Below are 22,563 nucleotides of genomic sequence, written 5' to 3' on the forward strand. Positions count from 1 at the left end.
TTTAATGCAACAACCCCCCCGAGCCGAGCGCAGAAAACCCCGCCCCCGCGCCGGGCTTGTCCTCTGCAGCCGCCCCCGGCTCTGCCCCTGGCCCGGCCCGGCCGCTCCGCGCTGGGCGCCCGGTCCCCGCGCTCTGAGCCGCCGCCGCACGCTGCGCCCAAGTTTGATTTAGGAGGCTGCCTGGCTCCGCCCCCTCGGCTTTACGAGAAGTTCATTAACCTCGCTCGCTCATTGGCTATGCTAATCCAGAGGCAGCCGCCGCCCGCCCATTGGCTCCCTGCGAGGGGGTGGAGCTGCCCCCCCCTTCCCGCACCGTGGGAGCCGGGGCTCTCGGCTCTGCAGGGGGCCCCCCCGTCGGCAGCTGGTCAGTTTCAGAGCAGACCTAGGAAGGGGGAGGGCTGTCCTGGCTGGAAGGGGGGCTGCCGCACCCCCTGGCTGGATGGGGGGGCTGCCGCATCCCCTGGCTGGATTGGGGGGCTGCCGCATCCCCTGGCTGGATGGGGGGGGGCTGCCGCATCCCCTGGATGGATGGATGGGGGGGGCTGCCGCATCCCCTGGCTAGATGGGGGGGGGGCTGCCGCATCCCCTGGCTGGATGGGGTGTCTGTCCATCATAGCCAGGGTTCACCATTTGGGTCGTGGCTCTCAGCCCCCCCACCCCATATTGTTCCAGCCCCTCTGCCAGGCTGTGTGTCAGTCTCTTCCGTGGGATCAGGTGTTTTTTGGGGCGGTACCCCCAGATCTATCCTCACCCCCCTATTCTCCCTTCCACTCCACAGATACTCTTGCTGCCAGCTGCTACTGTGCATTGTTGGAACACACACACACACACACACCCCGGCCTGGGCCAGCGGGGTCCCTCATATCCAGTGAATTTGGGGGGGCAAGGGGTTCTGTGGAAGCATCTCCCCTTTTTTAAGGTGGAATTTTTTTCCTCTCTGCCTGCTTTCAGCAAGATCTAAAATCCCGCAGTGGGGCAGGCGGTTCTCTTTTCCGTCCCCGAGAACAAGACCCGTCCCCTGCTGCCTTAACCTTCACCCCCCTTGCGCCCCACTTTCTGGTCGTCTGTGCCATGTGCCACAAGTCAGGCCTCCTCTCCCCCTCCCCCAGCCTGCCTCCGGCTAGGCCCAGCTCCCAGACATCTGCTCACGGATGCCGCCTGGCTCCTTGCGAACAATGAGATCACTGGCAGGTTCTCAGCTGCCGTGTGGGGCTGCCGGCTGAGACTGATGGGGGCACAGGGAGGACACAGGGCCCTGTGCGGTGCTGAGCACCGGAGAGTGGCTTTTCCTGGCTTCTTTGCTCTCCACCCGCCCCCACCCTCCCCGGCCGCAGGCTTCTCTTGCTCAAGCCGGTGGCATCCGCCTGATGACTTCACCAGGCCTATTCTTGTGCCTACTCTGCTGCCCACCATCTCTACTCATCCGCCAGCCTCTGAGCATGTCTCAGCATAGTAACCCCACCAGGCATAGTAACCTGGCATCAGCCCTGCGTGCCTGGCAGGTTTGCCCTCCTGCAGGACAACTTCCTGCCCTGTCTTGGCCTTCCCCTTTCAGGCATCACCTGGGCCCTCCGAGGTCAGCAGAGGGGCAGCGAGGGGGAAGGTTCTGTCCAAAGGACAGTGACAAGAGCTGCCCCTTCTCCTCCAGCAAGTTGTGAGTCAGTGGTAGAGCCAGGACAAGCAGCCCTCCCTGCCTGCTGATGTCCAGCCCCTGTGGCCCTCCGAGTGGTTAGATCGTGTGAGCCCCGCTCCCCTCCCCGCCCGGCAGAAATACAGTCCCTGGGTTTTGAAGACGAGAGACCTGGGCCATTTTGTGATCAGTGACAAGAAGGGCGGAGAATTGTGTGTCTGTGTGTGTCTGTAGCTGGGATCTACTCAGCCCACCCGGGGCTGGGGTGTTCTCCACACAAACGCAAGGGTAACGTGTGTGGAACATACCAGCTCTTTTCTCTCTCCCGCAAGGCTCTGCTCCGAGCACCCCACACTGGGGACAGGAGAGAGGGGCAGTAGACCCAGCTCCCAAGGGCGAGTAGGCACCTAATTCACTGATGCCTGAGTTCCGATCACCTCCACCTCACCCTGGGCTGTTCTGAGCGGTGGCTGCCCTGGTAGTTAAACTGGCAGGGCTGCGGGGCTTAGGGGGGGCGGATTTTTCACACACCCACATGACAGAGCTATATTGATCTCAGCTGGAAGTGCAGCCAGGCCTCTGAAACCCTATCAAAAAGTGGAGTCGCCCCCTATCCGCAGCCTGTCCAAGGCCTGGTATCTATTTGAAGACACCCCAGCAGAATTCGGTGCTTTTTTGTGGAGAAAGCCACATCTGGGTTCTTCCCCAAGCGAAATCGCCCAGTGGCATGCTGATACATCCCACCACTGCCTCCAGAAGCCATTGGGAGGCTACGGGCGCAGGGGAGCATGGAGGCCACGTCCTAATTGCCAGGTGGGGGGAAATTCAGGGGGTGAACGACTAAGAGGCAGGACCACGCCCCCCGCCACTCCAAACGAGAGGCGGATTCTCTGGTTTGACGCAGCCCCGGGCGGAGGACGTGTCTTACAAGCGTCACTGCCCCCAGTGCCAAGCAAAGGGCTGATTTACAGCGCTGACGAGCCATTTAGTCCCATCCGTCAAAGCCAAGGGAATTAAAATGCACCAGAGCCCCTTGTCTTGCTTCAGTCATCGCCGAGACAGGAGGCTTTTTACGAGACGTCCCTGGCAGGCGTTGGTTAGATTCTCAGCCTCCAGCTGCTCCTGCTGGTCTCAGGGGCGCGGGGGATTCTACAGCCTGGGCCCTGGAAGCCTTGGACAGGCCAGTCCTGGGGGGTCGCAGCGAGCGCTGCAGGATTCGGACACTCTGGGACACGCAGCGTGCTGGGAATCTGACCCCTTGGGCCCCAATCTGCTCCCCTCTCCCTATGTGGAGTAGCACCCTACTCCAGCAGCCGGCCCAGGAGAATGGACTGAATGGAGCTCCCCCCTCCCATGTGTAGATTTCAGGGCTCTAAATCTCCTTAGCCCCAGGATAAACTGGGGAGAAAATTCTTCTGGCTTGAGCTCCAGCCCAACGTTCCGGGAGAGCCATGTGGCCTGGAGCAAGAGACTCCGCCATGTCCTTGGAGGCGAGCGCCCCCGGCTGCCAGGAATTTGCCATGTCTCCACTGCCTGCATTGGTCACACACTGGACAAGGCGCAGCTGGATTCAGGGTCAGAGCGGAGCAAGGCCTCCTGCAGTGGAAATATTGGGGGGAGGGAGGGGCTATGTTCCCACCCTGAACATGTCACACGGTCTTTAACTGCTGCTGGCGCCAGCTGGGCAACCGGCCAAGCCAGGGCCCAAGAGAGAGACCCCACCATGTCCCAGGCAAGGCAGCTTTGGCTGGAGTCGGGCTCCATTGCTCCTCCATCGTGCTCTGCTCCTGGGCTCCAAATGCAGCAGCCTCCCTTGGAGGGAAAAGCTCAGGCAGCGGGTGTGACGGCGCGTTGGGGGTCCCCCGTCTCCTGCACCCCGAAATGGCACAAACAGACTGAACCAGCCGGTGGAATAGAGGAAGTTTATTGCCTCTCCAGGATACAGCACAGCACAGATGTAGTCTGGTCACAGAGCTGGGCTAGGATGCCTCAGGCCCCCTTGAGATGGGGGAGACCGGGCCCCTAAACTCCAGCCCCTTCTCCTAGGCTGTCTCCTCCATGCTCCCAGACAGCAACTAACCAACACCCTTTCAGCCCTGCCCCCCAGCCAGGGCAGCATTCCACCTTCCTTTGTTCCTCTCCATGGGGGGTGTCTGGCCATACTGGTTTGCATAGTGACTCATCCTGTTTTGCTGGGTCGTGGTACCCACGGCAGCCAGTGGGGGTTACCCCAGAGCCAGCAGCATAGAAACCAGCCAGGTACCCCCACTACGTCACAGCGGGTTAACAGCCCCCGGAGTTCGACCCATTTGGTCCCTCGTCTCTCGCGCGCTCTCTGCTCGCTCTCCCTGCCGGCGAGCGTCAGCCGAGGGGCCACCAGAGCTCAGGCTTCGCTCACAGCTCGTCCGTCTCTTCCCGCCGCTCCCCGGCATCCCACGGCCTGGCCGGCAGACCCCGTTCCCAGGCCCCTCGCAGAGAGATGGGCACAGGCAGCAGCTGCATCTGGCTTTGGAGCCGAGAGGCGTTTTCTTTCCTGGCGACGGGGGAGGCCGAAGGTCTCCATCCGAGCCGGGTAAATCCTATAGAGATGCCCCCATGGGCAGGTTGTTCTATGATTGTCCACTGGGGGGGGGGGGCGGGTCTTGCCCCTTCCTCTGGTGCTGGGGGCTGATACAGGCTGGCTGTAGAGTTGCCACCCAACCAGATTTTCCCAGGACTGACCCTTTTTTAGGCAGCTGCACTGGGCAATCAAGTCGGCTTCCCAGGCCCTTAAAAGGCCCAGGCTCTGTCAGCCACACCCCTGCTGGCTCCCCCAGCTCCTCCTGGCCTGGGGAGCATCAGCTTGGAGGCAGGCAGGCCCCTCCCCGCCAGCCCCTTCCTTGGTGGCTCTGCTGCGAGCCAGCGGCGGGTGTGGGGCTATGGGGCAGGGCCTGTGGGTTGCAGACAGGGGCAGTGCAAGGGGGGTGTACTGCCCCAGCTCGGGCCCAGATGCACCCCGCCCCCCGCTCCCAATGGAGGGCGCCCTTCCGCCGCAGGAGGCGAGCGGGCCGGTCCCAGCCATAAACTCCTGGGGGAGGAGACATCCCCGCGCCCAGCTCCAGCAGGGGCGTCTGAGCCAGACTCCCCGGGGGGGGGGGGGGGGTTCTCCCCCAGCCGGGCTGCAAGCGGGTCACCAGCGCCGCGTTTGCTGCATCAGCACCCGGCTGGCGTCACAGGCCCGGCAGGTGTCAGCGGAAGCGGCCCCCGCCTGGCTACACGGAGCCGCTGCCCGAGTTATACCCGCGGCTTGGCAACTGCAGTGCAGCCTCCCGCAGACAGCGGCCGAGCAGGGCCGGGGGGACTTCGGGGGCGGGGGCGGTGCAGCCCAACCCCCCCCCCCCCCGGGTGCAATGGGCATCGGTCATAACACGGGCACGTCCAGCTCCTTCCAGCCACGGCCCCCCACGCAGAGACAAAGGGGCGGAGTCCCGCTCGCAGCATCTCCTGCAGGATAACAGCTGGGCTGCCCAACCCCAGCACCCCTGAGCGACCCTACCATAACAAACCGGACCCCCCGTCTGCAGCACCCGCGAGCGACCCTACCATAACAAACCGGACCCCCGTCTGCAGCACCCGCGAGCGACCCTACCATAACAAATCGGACCCCCGTCTGCAGCACCCGCGAGCGACCCTACCATAACAAACCGGACCCCCCGTCTGCAGCACCCGCGAGCGACCCTACCATAACAAACCGGACCCCTCGTCTGCAGCACCCCCGAGCGACCCTACAATAACAAACCACAGCCCATCCAGCACTGGTGGACTGTCTGCACTGGAAGCTTTTGGAAAAGGGGAGCTGCTCTGTGGAGACGGAGGACGAGTTGGGAGCGGGGAGGAGCCCCGCCAGGCCAGCGGTTTGAACTCAGCCCCGGCTGGCAGCAAACAGTGCTGCCCCCTGGTGGCAGGAATCAGGGCCCTGTGCATGGGGGGGGGGGAGCAGCATTGCCCCCTGCTGGCGGGAATCAGGGCCCTGTGCATGGGGGAAGGGGGGACGACAGCGCTGCCCCCTGCTGGCGGGAATCAGGGCCCTGTGCATGGGGGGGAGGAGCGCACAGCGCTGCCCCCTGCTGGCGGGAATCAGGACCCTGTGTGTGTGGGTGTTAAATGAGGTGGCAGCCAAACCCAGAATATCTACACCAGGCTCAGGAAAACCCCATCCCCTCCCTCCTCCTCCTCTTGCTCTTCCTCCTCCCCCCCATCCTCTGGTTGAGAGCAGGGGCCCATTATTCCAGGGGCCACAAGGCAATTCCCTGCTCCAGGGGCTGAGCTCTAAATAGGCAGGAGAGCAGGGGACAGACTTGCCTCCCTGGGTCAGAGGCCAGGCTGGGAACAGAGCCCTGGTCTCTGTCTCCCCGGCCATGCTGCCAGTTACGGTACCCCTGCCAGCTCTCCAGTCACCCACAGAGCCCTCCAGGGGCAGCAGGCCCAGCATTCCTCATGTAGAATCCCCTCCCTTCCTTGGGAGGGCGAACGGGGCTCCCAGGCGCTGCCGGTGTGGGGCTGGCCGGGGCCTGGCGGGCACAGCTTAGCCATCTGAAGCCAGAGAGGTGCTGGCTTGATGCCCCCTCCCAGCAGGCCAGAGAGAGCGGGGTGGGCACTCTGCAGCCCCAGGGGTCACAGCCACAAGAGTAGCCCCTCGGTGGGGCAGTCCAGGGGGCCCAGAGACCCAGCTGAGCCCAGAGTCCAGTCCCGCTGGGCTGACACAGCTGGGGAGCGTGGGGAGCCTCCATGGAGCCACATAATCCAGCACAGCCTGGGAGCCAGAGGGAACCACTGGGCCTGTTTGCAGCTGAAGCCCCTTGTGCATCCAGAGCAGCCCCAGCGTCCTCTCCTGCAGGGAACACCCCGAAATCAGCCTTGGGGCTCCAGGCTCTTATGGAGTCTCCAGCTTGGCTCCGGGCTGCCCCCCACGCACACACACCCTGCCTGGCTCCAGGCTGCCCCCCACGCACACCCACACCCTGCCTGGCTCCAGGCTGCCCCCCACGCACACCCAGCCCCTGCCTGGCTCCAGGCTGCCCCCCACGCACACACACACCCTGCCTGGCTCCAGGCTGCCCCCCACGCACACCCAGCCCCTGCCTGGCTCCAGGCTGCCCCCCACGCACACACACACCCTGCCTGGCTCCAGGCTGCCCCCCACGCACACACACCCTGCCTGGCTCCAGGCTGCCCCCCACACACACCCAGCCCCTGCCTGGCTCCAGGCTGCCCCCCACGCACACCCAGCCCCTGCCTGGCTCCAGGCTGCCCCCCACGCACACACACACCCTGCCTGGCTCCAGGCTGCCCCCCACGAACACACACCCTGCCTGGCTCCAGGCTGCCCCCCACGCACACACACCCTGCCTGGCTCCAGGCTGCCCCCCACGCACACACACCCTGCCTGGCTCCAGGCTGCCCCCCACGCACACCCACACCCTGCCTGGCTCCAGGCTGCCCCCCACGCACACACACACCCTGCCTGGCTCCAGGCTGCCCCCCACGCACACCCAGCCCCTGCCTGGCTCCAGGCTGCCCCCCACGCACACACACACCCTGCCTGGCTCCAGGCTGCCCCCCACGAACACACACCCTGCCTGGCTCCAGGCTGCCCCCCACGCACACACACCCTGCCTGGCTCCAGGCTGCCCCCCACGCACACACACCCTGCCTGGCTCCAGGCTGCCCCCCACGCACACCCACACCCTGCCTGGCTCCAGGCTGCCCCCCACGCACACACACACCCTGCCTGGCTCCAGGCTGCCCCCCACGCACACCCGGCCCCTGCCTGGCTCACCTCTATGGGCTACTCCCTGCTTGTGGGGCAGAGGACTGTCAGTCTGGCTGCTTTGGGGGAGACGAGTGTGCCGGCCTCAGCTGCATTCTCTCCCTTCCTGGGGGGGGGGGCTTCCAGCTGTGCAGGCCTCCCCTGAAGGATGCAGGGAACCCAGAACCCTCCCCCCAGATCATGGCTAGGGCTCGTGTTTACTGGAAACAGGGCTTGTGTACAGCAAACATTGCGGGGGGGGGGGAGGAGTGAGATCTGCTGCCCTTCTGGGCCCAACCCCTAGCTAGGGGCAGGGAGGCTTAGAGGTGGGGCTGTGGGGGAAGGGAGATGCCCCCACCCATGTTTGAAGTGGGCAGAACCAACTCTGCAGGGGACGGGAGAGGGGGGATCTGGCCTGTGGTTGGCAAAGGAGAAGTGGGGGGAAGGGAGCAGGGCAGGAGGGCTAGAGCTGTGGGGGAGAGAGCTGAAGACATCCCCCCCCCCATGCTGGAGGAGAAGGAGCCAATGGTCTGGGCAGGGGTGGGGTGGGCTATGGGGAGCACTGGCAACTCCCTCCTGGTTGCTGCCACGGGGGGGGGAGCGAGGGGGCCTGACGGGGTCTCCCACCCCCAGGATTCTGGGCTCCAATCCCTGGCAAGCCTGTCGTCAGCCCCGATTGTGAAAAGGAGCCGGGGCACCAAGACAAGCCCCACCCCCCGCAGGGGGATCCTTAGCAGGGTGGAGAACCCCCCGTCCCCCCCATGGGCTGAGACCTGGGACCGGGGGGGGGTCTCAGAGCCACCGAGCCCCGCGCCACCCAGTGATCGAGGGACACACAGCGTGGGCGGCGGAAATCCACCACCCACTGCCCCCCTGCAACCGCCCTGCCCTCCAGGCCACCTCCAGTGGGACCCCCCTGCCCAGGCCCTGCTCACAGCCTGCGACCCGCCAGCCCTGCCGGAGCTGAAACGAAGGGTTCTGCACCCGGGGCAAGCTCCTGAACTGGGCCCCCTCCCCCGCCCCCCAATGATACATTCGTAATTGTTGGTGTTAATTGTGTTCGCGGCGCTTGTGCCGAGATGGCGACTAGACGGTTCGGATAGAAATGACCGAATAGTTCAACTTTCTAATTTTGCGCCCCTAAAAGTGCTGCCCCAGGGCCGAGGGCCCCACTTGCCCCACCCTTGTTACGGCTCCGCGCCCTGCCCTCCGGGGAGCTGGCTGAGGGGTCTCCTCTCTGCTTGGGGGGCCGCTGGCTGGTCTGAGCCCTCCAGCTGGCGCACAGCCGAGCGCAGGCCCTCTCCCCCGAGTCGGCCCTGTCCGGGGCCCGGGCTACTTGAGCCCCGCCCCCTGGAAATGTGGGGGGCGGACGGAGTTGTACTGAGCCCCCCTCTGCTCCATGTGTGGCTGTGTCAGGGGCCCTGCACTGCCGTGTCTCAGAGAGGAGAGCCGCAGCCCGGGCTGTCCTGCACCAACTTGGATCACGAGCTGCCCCGGTGCAGGGCTTCGTCTCCCCTCAGTGCCCTGGGCATCGGGGGAGCTGGTTCCCGGGGAGACAGGACTCCCCACAGTAGCAGGTAGGGCCGGTGGGTCACTGCAATGGGAGGCGCTGCCCCCTCCAGCCCCCCACCCCGCCGCTCTGCAGTGGACCAGCATGGGGCCAATTAGCCAGGTACCTCCCCCCCAGCCCTCTGCTCTACCGGATCAGCCCAATGGATCCCAGCCCCCCGAAGTCCCTCTGGCCCCTGGGCCCCCCAGAGAGCGCACCCCAGCTGCACCCTCCTGATTTTGTCTCCCCCCCCCTTCAGCGAGCGCCGTCTATTTTGACACCAAACAGGCGCGTCTCTGCGGGTTTCTGGGACAGCGTGTTACCGCGGGGGCTGTGTCGTGTAAACACGGGCGCGGGGAGAGGCGGGGAGCAGGCGGCTTGCCCCCAGCCAACCGGCAACACGCCCCCGGGTTTGTGCATGAACACCGCGCGGGCCGGGGGGGGGGCGGTAACAGGGCCGGGGCCTCGCCGGAGCCAGCTCACGCCCAGCTGGCTGGAACGGATCCCTGGGACCAAAAGGACGAAGACGAAGCATCCGATGGAGGGGGCCGGGGGCTCATCAGTGGTCTCTGGCTCATTGGCCGGTGCCAAGGGGGGGCCCGAAAACCTTGGCACAGGGGCCCCCAGATTTGATTTCCCTGGCTCTGGGATCCCCCCATATCGGAGACTTGTGGGGCAGGGTGGCGGGGGGCAGGCGGACAGGGCCGCTCTCACCATCAGCAGGGGCCGAAAGGGCCGCGGACTGTGCTGGGGCTGGGGGTGCAGGGCCGGACGCAAGGGGGGACTCAGCCCCGCCCGTTCCCCTCGCCAGGCTCCCGCAGGCAGCCACCGCCGCTTGGCGTTAGCCTGGTGCTCCCCCCACACTCCTGCCCCTGCTCCCCCTCCCCCCTCCCCGGCCCCAGCCCCTGGGCCAGCCACATCTCCCAGCCCCGGGGGAGACAGGCATTGCCCCAGCTCAGCCACGTAACGGGGCGGGGGGGGGGGGGGTAGCCCGGGCTCCGCCTGTTTTCACAACAAACCCCTGCAAAGTGTTTGCTGTAAACCGGCCCTGCCCCACCCCCAGCTGCGGGGGGGCGGGGGGGGGCAGTGGCTCTTCCCAGCCCCCTCCCTGGGGCAACCCTGGGCTCTCATTCAACCCCTCCCCCCCACTTTGCCATGTAACCCCCGACAGCTCCAGCCAGGCCAGGCCCACGGCTGCGGGCGCAGCGACACCTGCCCAGGGTGGGAAAAGACGAGGCCCCGGGGGCTGGTGGCGCTGGGAACTGGGCCCCCGGAGCGCACACGGAGCTGAAAGCCGGCGGCTTTGGGGGGGGGGGGCGGTGGTAAAAGCCCCGCGGCAGCCCAGAACGCGGCCCCGCTAGACGGTGCCCACAAGGATCCCCTCGGGTCCCCCTGGAGAGCCCGGGCCGAGAACCTTCCCCCCGCGATTCCCAGGTCTGGCCCGAGGCTCCCAGCAGCTCACCCCAGTGCCAAGGACCGAGTCAAATAACCTCCGATTCCTGCGTCCGCCCCCCGGGATGGTAGGAGCAGCAGCGCTCCGGGACCCCCCGCGCCCCGACACTGGGGAAAGGCGCCGAACATCGCTTACGGGTCCGGTCCTAGCACAACGGCGCCCTGCCCGGCTCTTTCAAGAGCTCCCTGCCGGCTTTGGCTGCGCACCAAGGAGCCCCCGCTCCCTTTCGCCTCTGCCCCCCGATCTCAGTCGGCACCACCGCTCCCCAGGCTGGACCGCCCCAGCCTGCCTAGACACCCGCCCCGGGCAGCAACGCGCGTAGGTTTCGGGTCGGTGTCGCTGCTCCTGCCCCGACCCATGGGCCGCTGCCTGGCGTCCCCACTCCACCCGGTCGGTTTCAGACGCAGGCCGGTCCAGGTCAAGTTCGGTCCTGACTCTGCGCCTCGGAGAGGAGACAGCCCAAGGAAAAGCCGTTTAGGCAGGGAGCAGGTGGGAACCCGGCCGTTCCCATGCGAGCCAGTCTGCGTCCCAGCTTTGCCAGGCATGTGCTGCCTGATGACCCAGGGCCAGGGGGGAACGGGCTACAAACCGCAGCATCCGGCAGGCACAAGGCCCGGGGGCCGATGGCGTGTCCGAGGCTCTAGTGCCCCCGCACAGCCTGTGGGGGGCAAATCCCCCCGCTAGAGACACTTGTCCCTGCTAGCGGCTTGGCCGTGGGATCGCCTGTTCCCTGCACCTCCAAAGCAGGCATGGGGGGGAGGGCACAATGCGGCTGCAAGGAGAACCCCAGGGATGGCTGGACACGGCTGCGCTTTCCTACGTGGGTTCTTGCCACGCCCCACCCGGGCCTTGCTGCCTCCTAACGCTGCTCCCCTGCTCCCGCCCCTCCGGGGTGTGTCCACCTGCACAGAGCCAGCTGGACCCCGGCCAACCCTTCAGCGCGTCCCCCCCGCACCTCCCCTCCCGGCGAGCCCAGGGCATAAAGGCAGGTGCCAGGAGCAGGCGCCGTCTCTCTGGACAGCAGCTGCCCCGGAGCGCCCCGCGCTCAGACCTGGGCCCCTCTCCATCCAGCCGCGCGCCCGCACCATGCTGTTTTGGCACAGCCAGCCTGAGCACTACTGGCCCGGGCCCGGGGAGATGTACCCCTGCTCCGGCGGCAGCCTGCTCAGGTAAGCGGCCTCTTCGCTCCCCTCCCCCCGCACTGCCTCCGTGCCTCAGTTTCCCCCCGCCAAAGGGGGAGCTTGAGTTTTGCTGGCGCTCCTGGCCTGTGACGGCAGCGGCTGTGCAGGCTGATGGGGCGGGGGGGGGGGGTGCGAAACGGGCGCACAGGAGAGGTGGGGGCTGGCCTGGGGGCTGCGGAAATGCAAGTGAGCGAGGGCGGGGAGCAGTCCCGTGTCCGTGCTCTCTGCAGGTGCGAGGTGCTTGGAAGAGACCCAGGCGAAGCAGTGGGCAGGCTCCACGCCCGGGCCGGGGGAAGGCCACTCGGGTGGGGTGTCTCCGCTCCTCCCATCAAACCTTAGAGTTGCTTGCTGGCCGGGTCCGGCGGTGCTGGGCTGCCTCACACGGTCCACACGCGCCCTGAGGGGAGACAACCGGCCTGACTGGCTGGGACCCCGCGCCCGGCAGGCCCTGGGGTGGGGAGGCCTCGGGTTCCCCGGGCCCTGGGGTGGGGAGGCCTCGGATTCCAACAGCAGGCTTCCAGCGGGGATCGAACCCAGGGCTAAAAGGCCAGGCTGGCAGCCCCCACCCCCAATCAACCTCCACCCTCTGTTTAGCCCCTGGCTGGGAGGAAACTGCCCCCGGGGTTAATGCTGGCACCTGCCCAGCGTTTCCAAGCACTGGCCCCCAGCCCCCTCCCCTGCGCCCAGGCAGGATTCCTCCTTGGCTGTCCCAGCTGGACATCCCAAGAGACCATTCCGGGGGCGGGGCTGCTTCCCTGCCGTTGGGCCCAACTAGTCCTGCCCCGGCCTCCTAACCCCAAAGAATCCCCCGCGCCCCGCTCCCTCCAGGGCGAAGCATTAGCACGTGGGCCCAGGATCATGCTGCTGAGGGGAAACTGAGGCCCAGGCGTTCTGTACCCAGGTGGGAGGAGCTGGGAGGAGCATCCTGGCTCCCAGCCTGTGCTCAGCGCGGGAAGGGGGGCAGGAAAACTCCACTCCCGTCGGTGCAGGGTTGGGCGATGGGAAGGGGTCACCCCCTTCCCGCAGGGCAAGCTGCCCCCACCGTCCCGTGCTCTGCTCTGCTCTGCGGCAGGGAGTCCCTGGGGCCGCCCTTCCTGAAGCAGGAGGAGCAGAACATCTCGACGTCGGGCGAGCTGCCCGGCCCAGCCTTCCAGGCCGTGCTCTGCACCCCCACCTCGCCCGCCACCAAGCAGCACGAGGAGACGCTCACCTACCTGAACCAAGGTGAGGGGGGGGGGGGGGGAGAGGAGGGCTCCGTGCAGCGCCCGGGTCCCTGCCCACGTTGCGATCTCCCAGATCCAGCCGGCGAGGGGCTGCCCACGGCAGGGCACCGAGAACTCTGCCCACGGCCCGGCCGCGCCAGCCCCCGCGGTCACGCCCGCTCTCTTCCAGGCCAGTCCTATGAGATCCGGATGCTGTGCAGTCCCAAGCTGGGCGACGTGGCCGAGGGCCGGAAGCTGCTGAAGGTGAGGGGAGGGCGGAGAACGGGGGAGCCCCAGCTCAGGGGCTGTGTGGGCAGCCCTGGCCTGAGACCGCGCCCGGTGCCCTTCTCTCCTGCAGAGCGTGGCCAGGGTGGTGTTCCATGACCGGCGGCTGCAGTACACGGAGCACCAGCAGCTGGAGGGATGGAGGTGGAACCGCCCAGGCGACCGCATCCTGGACATTGGTGAGCCCGGGGGTGGCCCGCTGCACCCAAGAGACAGGGCGTGAGGAGGGCGGGGTGGGTACCAGGGCCACACCCCTAAGATCCATCACACACTCGGGGCGCAGCGCCCCCCCCCCCCAGCCCGGCCGCAGGGAGAGTCCCAGCCCGGTGGGCAAGGAACCCAAGAGTAGCACGGCCAAGTGGGGGGTGGGGCCGGTGCTCCCGGGGTCACAGCCCCCCGGGGTCTGGAGCAGAGAGGAACCGGAACCGGACGCGAGGCCCTGCCCAGAAGGGACTCGCGGGGCAAAAGGAACCCGAGCTGGACCTCGGTGCTAAGCCAGGCTGTGCCCTCCTACCTCCACCGCGGGGCACGTGGCACCCCACAAATGGGATCCCAGGCCTGGCAATGAGCGGAGAGTTTTAGGGGAACCCCAGGCTCCCCCGTGCTGGGCCTGGGCCAGCTCCGGCTGCCCCCCCAAGGCCATGGAGAGGGAGGAAGCCGAGGATGCGCACAGGGCTGGGAGCCTGGATGTGGGTCCTATTCTCACCCTTGGGCGGAAGCACGGTCCAGTGGTCAGAGCAGGCGGGGGGGGGGGTGGCTGCCGTGTTCCAGCACAGCTCTGCCACCCTCTCGCTGCAGGGCCGTGGAGGCCTCATGTTCCCACTGGAGCTGGGAAGCTGAATTCACTGGGGGGGCCGAGGGCTCTGTGACCTGGGTGCACGGGCGAGGCAGCCAGCAGGATGCCTGTGGGGCTGGGCAGAGACTCCTGCCCCTGGACCACTCAGCTCCTTCTCCTCTGCTGGGCCCATCCCCCTGGTGTCTGGGCACCTGCTGCCCCCCCCCCCGGATGCATGGCCCTGGCCCCTACCTGATGCCTCTGTGCCCCGCCTGCAGACGTGCCCCTGTCCGTCGGGGTGCTGGAGCCGCGCATCCACCCCACCCTGCTGAACACAGTGGAGTTCCTCTGGGACCCCAGCAAGAGGACGTCCATCTTCGTGCAGGTCTGTGCGGGGGGCGGGGGCAGGGTGGGTGGAGGCGGAGCGGGGGAGCCCCCCCCTCACCCTCTCTCCCACTCCCGGCAGGTTCACTGCATCAGCACCGAGTTCACGCTGCGCAAGAACGGGGGGGAGAAAGGGGTCCCCTTCCGCATCCAGATCGACACCTACAAGGCCGGCGAGCCCGCGGAGCACCTGCACTCGGCCAGCTGCCTCGTCAAAGTCTTCAAGGTGCCGGCGCCCTCCCCTTGCCCCCGCTTTGCCTTCCTGCCTGGGCTGGGGGGAGGCAGGGGAGACGCAGCATCGAAGCAGGCAGGAGCGGTAACGCTCCTCCAGTGCCAGGGCCTGGCCCCCCGGATCCCGTCGGGGGCGCGGACGCCAGGAGCCGGAGGCGCCCTCCCCAGCCTCGCTGTCAGGCAGGGAACCCAAGAGTCCTGCGCCACTGTCCCCTGCTCTAGCCACTAGGCACCGCTCCCTCCTCTCCATCACGGGCCCTCGGGCTGCTGCTCCAGCTCTTGCCCTGCGGGCGGGGAGCAGCCCGGGGGCCGAAGCTCAGCTCTCCTGTGCTACCCCGGGTCTTGGCTTCAGGGTCCCTCTGCCTCCCACCCTCAGCTTGGCAGGCAGCACAGAGTGTCCGGTGGGGGAGGGGGCTCCCACAGGCGAACAGAGGCCGAAGGGGAGCCAGGGGCCCGCGTTCAGTTATTTATATTTTCTCAGCACTACTGTACGGGAGGCAGTGTGGTCTAGTGGTTAAGACACTGGTGTAGAGGTTCTAGGCCCTGTTCTGACCTGCCACTCCTGTGCCTCAGTTTCCCCACCGGGAAAATGGGACTGCGCTCCATCCTGACGGATCTGTTGCTGGGACTTTGTCAGGCAGCCTCCTGTCCGCACGGCCTGGGGGAGGATCCCTCTCTGGGGGGCCGGCTGGACTCAGCGGGGGGTGATTTTTTTCTTCTTTCAGCCTAAAGGAGCAGACAGGAAACAAAAAACTGACCGGGAGAAAATCGAGAAGCAGTCGCCCCAGGAGCGAGAGAAGTACCAGCCATCCTACGACAGCACGGTGCTGACAGAGGTGGGCCCGGGGTGGGGCCACCCCACACCGCCAGGCTGCCGGTGTTCGAGCTGCACCTTGGATGCCCCAGCAGCCCAGCTGTGGGGCGTGGCACTCCCAGGGGAGCACAGCTGGCATGAGAACCAGGGACTTTGTCCCTGGCTGGGATGGGCATGAACATCCAACCCCGTGTGTGGGGTGGGGGTGGGAGTGGGAGGGGCAGTGGCTGGGTCCCACCCTCCTCCCCAGAGGTGGCTGCATTAAGGTGGTGGTGGGGGGGGAAACAACTAGAGAAGTGGAAACTAGCCTCCGCCTAACCCTCTGCCCCGTTTCCAGTGTGCCCCCTGGCCAGAAGCCTCCAGCAACCCCCACAGCCCCCCAGCCACCCCCGGGCTCCCCTCTCCTCACGCCTTCAAACTGCTGACCCCCGAAAGGTGAGCTGGAGAGACCCCCTGCTCTGATCAACCCCTGTAGCCCCCCCTCCCGCCCTGCCTCAGGCTAATCTTGTCCCTTCTCCACGGCAGGGCTTGCGCCTCGCCCAGCTGCGCCTCCGACAGCCTGGCCGAGAGCACGGCGGAGGTAGGAGCCTGCCCAGCACCTCCCTGTGCCACCCCCACCCGGTGCCATGCCCGGCTGCCCTCGGGTGGCAGGAGGGGACCGTGGCACGGCCCGGGGGTGCATCTCCGGGTGCTGCGGGGTGGGTGTTCTTGCACTAAGGGGGCAGAGAGATTGAGTGCCGGGAGCAGACGCCCCGCAGCAAGGCCGGGGTAGAGCTTGGCCCCGAAGCCAGGAGTCCAACTCCCCGGCTCCTGCTCTAACCGCCCTGCTGGATTTGCTGGGCTGGCGCGGAGGAGGCTGCGGGGAGTGTGGTCGGACCCCTGCAGCAGGAAGAGGCCGTGGAGGTACCCACGCTCCGGCCAGCCGGGGGGCACCAGGGTCAGGAACCCAGGGTTGACCCTGCCTTGTTCCTGGCTGGGCCAGGGGCTGGCCAGAGATTGCCCGGCCCAGCTCTGCAGCAGGACGGGCGAGCTGCAGCGGTTAGATCCCACGCCAGGCTGGGACACGGCTGCATTTAGTGCCGGGCCAGGCCTGGGGATCTGGGCCCAGGAGGAGCAGAGCCTGCAGGCATTCGGGTTCCTGGTGGGTACCAGCGTCCCTTGGCTGCCCACGCAGTAGCTGTGCTGGTGGTGGGCTCCGAGCAGGCAGCCTGACGGTCCCCGGAGGAGCCCTGGACTGAGGCCTGCTGAGTCCTTGCAAACTCGTGACTGGTGTCTCCAGCCCATCTGTCCTGCCAGCCCCTGACTTCCCTCTCCGCCCCTCCCTCTGCCCCAGGCGCTCAGTCCTTGTGCCTCCATCCTGGAGACCCAGCAGTGGCTGCACAGGAACCGTTTCTCCAGCTACAGCAGGATGCTGGCTAATTTCACAGGTGAGGCTGCTTCACCGCCCGGGCCAAGGACTCCGGGGCGCAGGGCTGGGGAGCGGTAGCGGGGGTGCTGGGCTGTGGGCCAGGCTCGCCAGCGCTGGCCTGTCTCTGGCCGCGCTCACAAAGCAATTCCCCTCCTAGGCGCTGGAGCCGGGCTGAGATGTCTGGCTAGTGGCTTGGGCGATGGAGAGGCTGGTGGGGGGGCGGGGAGCCCAGAACAGGAGTTTTGACTTACAAAGGGACATAGCCCAGGTGACCGGTACCGGCTCTACCAGCTGAGCTCCGGACTCGTCCGACGACCCCCGCTGATCCAGGGGATGGAGCCGCCGGCTCTCCGCCGGTCCATGCTGCTGGATGTGCTGGTCTGGCGCGGAGGCGGCTGCCTCCATCCCCTGCTGACCCTAACGCTCCTCCGCGGGGAGCCGGGCTGGTGAGAGACAGACAGGAGCCGGGCCTGGCTCAGTCCCACACCGGGGATGCTTCCCTTCCCGGGGCAGGGCCCCACAGGGAGCGGCTGCATCCTGGGATGGTCACACCAGCCACCTCTCTCTCCAGGAGCCGACCTGCTGAAGCTGTCCCGCAGCGACCTCATCCAGATCTGTGGCGCCGCAGATGGAATCCGGCTCTCCAATGCGCTGAAAGCCAGGTGCGAATGGGAGCCCTGCAGCCAGGGCGGGCAAGTGGGGGGAGAACATGGGGTCCTCTCCTGCAGTTTTCAGGCCGACACGGAGCCCACTGATTGCAGTAGCTCCTGGCAGCCCCGGGTTCCACTGCGCTAGGTGCTGTACAAACAGAAGGAAAAGCCCCACCAGCTTTACAATGTAAGTGCTCCCTTTGCTGCACCAAGTCACAGCTCTGCCTCCTCCAGCAACAGCTTAGAGGGAGGGTCCCTGTCTCCTCTGTCCGTCGCTGGAGCCTGGGGCAAGATCCTCCGCCCTCCTGGGGGGCAGGATGCCGGGGTCTCGACAGCCTGGCTTGCAGGGGAGACGAGCGAGATGGGGGCCAAGTGTTGGCAGCCAGGGAGCGATGGGATCCCTGCACGTGAGTTCAGGACACGGGGCGTGGGAGTGCCACGAAGAGTCACACCCAGCCCCCCTCCCAGCCTGGGCAGGAGCCTTCCTTCGGGCCCACGGAGCCTGGTCTGGGCGAGCTAATCGGAGCGGCGCTAAGCTCCCCAGTTACCATCCTTCCGCCTGCTCTTGGGACGGGCTCAGCCGGCGCCGCAACCCCTCGGTTCATCCCCGGGCCCTGGCTGCTCCGAGGGGCGTGATCCCGGCCCACCCCCCTCCCTCTGCTAGGCCAGCCCTCTTCAACCTGCGGGGCCTGGCCTGCTCTTTGAAAACCGCTGGGCGAGTCCCCGGTGGCTCTGACACCGCGGGAAGCCCAACAGCCGGTCCAGCTCCTAGATGGCGGAGCCGGGGGGCTCTACACACTGGCTCCGCCCCAATCACCAGCTCCACACATCCATTGGACAGGAACTGGCCAATGGGAGCTGGGGAGCATGCCTGTGGGTGAGAGCCGCATGGAGCTGCTTGGGCACCAGCACCTTGGCGTCAGACCTGCTGCCGGCTGCTTGTGGGGCGCAGCCTGGTCTGCGGTGTTGGGAGAGGCAGGAAGCTGCCTTAGACCCCCCTGCTGCACCGCTGCCCGGGAGCTGCCGGAGGTAACTCCGCACCCCAATCCCCTGCCCTGAGCCCCCCAAAGCCCAGAGCCCCCCTCCTGCGCTCCAGGGCCAAGAGCCTGAACCCCCAGCCTGGAGCCCTGACCCCCCCACCCCTCAATCTTGTGCTGTAGCACCTTCCATACCCTGTGCCCCTCAGCCCCAACCCTCTTCCTCCTCCCAGCTCCCACCCCCAAACTCCTCACCCCAGCTCCACTGGGTCGTGGCCATCAACTATTTTCTTCAACTGGGTTGCCAGAAAGTTTGAAAACACTGACCTAGGCAACGTTCCCACTACCCCACCCAGCCCCCAAGAGCCCAGCATGGACCCGGTTAGCTCGGTTCATGCAGCGCCACGTCCCACCGGCGCACCCACAATGCCTAGCAGGAGGCGAAGACGTCACTCTCCCGTTGGCAGGCCCCCCTCCCGCCCCTGGGCCCAGCAACACAAATCTGGACGGCTCACTCCGAGCCGCAGGGGTGGCCTGGACAGGGCTGTCCCTGAATTCCTACAGGAGGAGAAGGGAGGGGCGCTGTTTGATGCACGTTAGGCCACAGGTCCACTACACTCCGTAGGCAGCTACCACTGCATCACACGCCTTGTGCCTCGGTTTCCCCACTTGTAAAAGGTGCGTATATGTGCCCATGCAGGCCTCATTCGGTCGCTTCTGTGGCCCCTTGGGCTTAGTGCAGTACACGTTGGGGGAGCACATCTCTTGCAGCCCTGCTGCTTATCAACACTCGGAGCCCCATGCCGATACTCCAGTTCACACGCTCTCCTCCCCGGCAGGTGCGTCCGCCCTCGGCTCACCCTCTATGTATCCAGGGAGCCCCAAGCCACCGGCAGAGAGAGCCCCGAGGACTCTCGCCCAGGTAAAACCAGCGGCTCCTCTTCGCTAGGAACGCTTCCACGGCAATGGGCAGCCAGGTCCAGGGATCCAGGCCAGGTCTCCTGTGGCCAGGACTCTGGGCACAGCGTGTCCTGGAGGCACAAGAGCCTGCCCCAGGCTCCAGCTCTGCATTTCTGTGCACCCAGCCGTGCAAAGCTGCCCCAGGCCAGCCACCTGGCTCAGGAGGGGCTGGAGCTGGGTTGGGGGGGAGGGTGTTGGTCTTCACTGCAGTGCCAGGGGCCCTGGAGGTTGTTTCGTCGCCCCACAGAGTGGGGAGGGAGGGACATCCCGGCGCTGACTCATCGGCCTTTTCTGGGGGGTTTCTTGGGAAGCCACGTACCAGGAGGTCTACCTGGGAGAGCTCACGGCTGCGGAACTGACCAATAAACTGGCCGAGCTGCTCAGCCTCCCGGCCAACCAGATCCAGCAGCTTTCCAAGCAGGGACCGACCGGGATTCAGATTATCATCAGTGACCTGGTAAGTGGCTTCCGTGCGGGAGAAGCTGCCCCTCCGCCAGCCACACCATCGCCTCCCCTAGCCCGGCAGAGCCCGCTGGGTGCCAGACTCGCTCATAAAAGATCCCTGGGGTTGGTGAAGGGGGAGGACAGGAGATGGGCTGGCAGGCCAGGAACAAGCTAGGGGGGGAATCAACTGGGGTCACCCATCCCCAAACCCGAGTCTTCTGCTCCTTTTAGCTGGGGGTGAACGTTGCACCGAATGACTCACCATTATGTGCCCATCCCACCTTGTGAGACCTGGTGGGGAGTGCACTGGCCTGGGACTTTGGAGAACTGTGTTCTAACCCCAGCTCTGCCACTGCTCAGCTGGGTGACCTTGGGCATGTCACTTTCCCTCTGCCTGCCCCATTTCCCCCAGCTGTCATATGGGGCCAATGAGGGGGATTGTGCTTTGAGAGCACTTGTCAGTGGTAGATATCTAAGAGCTGGATATTCTACAATCGCTCCTGCATGGCGACTGAGCACTACCCCAGCAATTCTCACCTCGCCTCATCCCAGCCTGCCGCAGCCGCGCTGAAGAATGAGCAGCTGACTCACGCTGCAACCTACCCCCGCGCTAACCTTGTCTCTTTCCTCTCTGGGGCATTGCAGATGGTCAGGAACCTGCCAGATGAATCCTGTTTCATAGCAGCTGTTACCAAAGGTACACGGCTTCCCTGGGAAAAGGAAAGGGTTGGGAAAATGAGAAGCAGCCAAAAAAAAAAACCCACCTATGACGGGAACCTCCAGGCAGCAGCTGTGATGGCCTTGGCTCCTTCCAGAATGGGGGAAATGACTCATATGAACATCAGCCATAAAAGAATAGGGAGAAAAAATAAGCGATGCAGGAGGTGGGAAGAGGGGCTTTTCGATCCTACTCACTCTGATCCCCAAGCGTTGTAACTTACAAACTACCTCCTCTGTAAGGCAACTTCCTTGGGGGAGGGGAGAGGCCGCTGAGGTGCACCCAACACAGTCACTGGAGGGGGAGGGTAATTTGGACGACTGATCCTAACCGTTCAGCTGGTTCGTTGCTACCAGTGTAGCCGCACAGCCGCCTGTGACGGTGTAGTCGGGCAGGTGTGCGGGGGAAGCTTTATTCTCACACGTTGCTGCCGCCACGTTCCTGTATTGTGCCATAACAAAGCATGGTCCTAAGCCTTTTTGGATGCACTGAGACGCCCCTCTCAGGCCGAATCGGAGAAGCGTTGGGACCTCCTGCCTGACCGGGGAAGTGACGGGTGCGTCTTTCTCTCTCAGGCCAGACTCCAGAAGGCTACCACCTAATTTTGAGATAGTACAGGACGGCGCCGAGCTGTGCAATGCGAAAAGTGATGCCAAATCGCTGTCCGGAGCCAGGGGAGGTGTTTCCCCACAAAGCAGCGGGTGAAGAGGAAGCTTTCCCAGAGAGGCAGACCCGCCGCAGGACTGGAGTGGACGTAGGCCAAGACAGCCCTGGCGTGAGACATGCCCACGCGCCACTTTCTGAACACACGGTCCGCTTAGACTGCACGCGTTGTTTACACCGCTGCTCCACGGTGGCACTGACATGCCCCAGCCAGCGGGCTCCGGCCCACAGGGGCGTGGGTTCAAATCCAGCCTAAGTCAGGAAGGAGATCCTGCCACCCGGAGGCCTCTATGTCATGAGGCTGGTGGGGGTGTGTGGGGGTAAATATGTGCACAGAGGACTTCTGGGCAGAATTTCCAAAGCACCCAACTCCCAGTAAGCTGGGCACCCAAACCCCTTGGGAGGCGTGGCAAATCCCTGCCTGCCCAGCTGCCCCGTCGCAGACCTGCTGTGGAAGTGAAAGCAAACCTCAGGCAGAGGCCTGCAGATGCCTTTCATCATCGTCTCACCTGCCTGAGTGTGAACACGGGACCCCAGCTGCCATGTTTCGATCTCTCGTTCCATGTGGGTGTTGTATTGTCCAATCCCTTTTCTATTAAAACCAGCAGAGTGGAAGGTTCAGTCTATTGCTGCCATCTGCTAGGTGGGGGGTGTTAATGGGATTTCAAATCCCGCTCTGCCCCTGCACCGTTTGGTGCGTAAACAAACCCCTGGCAGCCGGTTTGACGGGCGTGTGCGCGGATGGACCAGGCCCCTGGCTGGCGCAGATGCAGTCCTGGGCCATAGTGCACACGGCCCCGCCCAGGGCAGAGCCAGCCGAGTGGGCAAGCAAAGCGACGCTGCAGCGCCACGCTCTGGCCCTGCATTTGGATCCACACTGGCCGAGCCTTGCACAAGCGCACTTGTCAGTGGTACAACTGCAGACATGCCCCCCCAGCCAGCCTCGGGGGCTCAGACAGGGCCGTCCCTCGATGTTTCGGTGCCCTATGCAGCAGCACCTCTGCGGGGGGCAGGAGCAGGGAGGCAGCCCCAGCCCACCCCACGTTGCTCCAGGGAGGGGGCGCGCCCCCCCAACTCACTGGGAGCCAGTGGAGCAGGCTGGGGCTGAGTCACTCCACTTCCCACCGCCTGCTGGCACCAGCCCCCCACACCAATTCCTCACGCCACTCGGGGGAAAGGGAGGAGCAGGAAGGGGTCAGCATCTCCCCAGGGATGGCCCAGCTGGGCAGAGCCCGCAGGGGAGCCGGCTGAGGGATGAGCACGTCACGTACTGGTAGCCATGGCCCTGGGACCCAAGGCCCGGCAGCTTCAAACGCCTCCCCCAAACCCTCGGTTCTGCTACTTGCATCCAGAAAGGGAGCGTCAGATGCGCATTTGAGGCTCTGCTGCCGAGACGGGGCTAGGATTGAAATGCCTAAGCCCCCCTCGGGTTAAACGGCCACATTAGGCTC

At 65.7% G+C, this 22,563-nt stretch overlaps 1 protein-coding gene across 1 annotated transcript; it reads left to right on the top strand.

The window, feature by feature from the left end:
• Positions 1-11,138: 11,138 nt before the first annotated feature.
• Positions 11,139-21,716, top strand: LOC102445504 (transcription factor CP2-like protein 1). Its single transcript, XM_075911315.2, has 15 exons — positions 11,139-11,589; positions 12,674-12,825; positions 12,994-13,067; positions 13,162-13,267; positions 14,142-14,248; positions 14,330-14,473; positions 15,204-15,314; positions 15,630-15,727; positions 15,818-15,872; positions 16,626-16,719; positions 17,272-17,362; positions 19,167-19,249; positions 19,599-19,744; positions 20,377-20,428; positions 21,025-21,716. Exons 1-15 carry the CDS (start codon positions 11,213-11,215, stop codon positions 21,060-21,062), a joined length of 1,728 nt encoding a protein of 575 aa, XP_075767430.2. The 5' UTR covers positions 11,139-11,212; the 3' UTR covers positions 21,063-21,716.
• Positions 21,717-22,563: the final 847 nt, after the last annotated feature.

This window comes from Pelodiscus sinensis, chromosome 29 (genome assembly GCF_052426305.1).
Source record: "Pelodiscus sinensis isolate ZL-2025 chromosome 29, ASM5242630v1, whole genome shotgun sequence".
NCBI lineage: Eukaryota > Metazoa > Chordata > Testudines > Trionychidae > Pelodiscus > Pelodiscus sinensis.

Coding starts and splice junctions, on each gene's coding strand:
- LOC102445504 (XM_075911315.2), top strand. CDS start 11,213: ATGGCTGGACACGGCTGCGCTTTCCTACGTGGGTTCTTGCCACGCCCC. Junction 14,474..15,203: donor GCCTCGTCAAAGTCTTCAAG/GTGCCGGCGCCC, acceptor TTCTTCTTTCAG/CCTAAAGGAGCAGACAGGAA. Junction 17,363..19,166: donor TCCAATGCGCTGAAAGCCAG/GTGCGAATGGGA, acceptor CCTCCCCGGCAG/GTGCGTCCGCCCTCGGCTCA.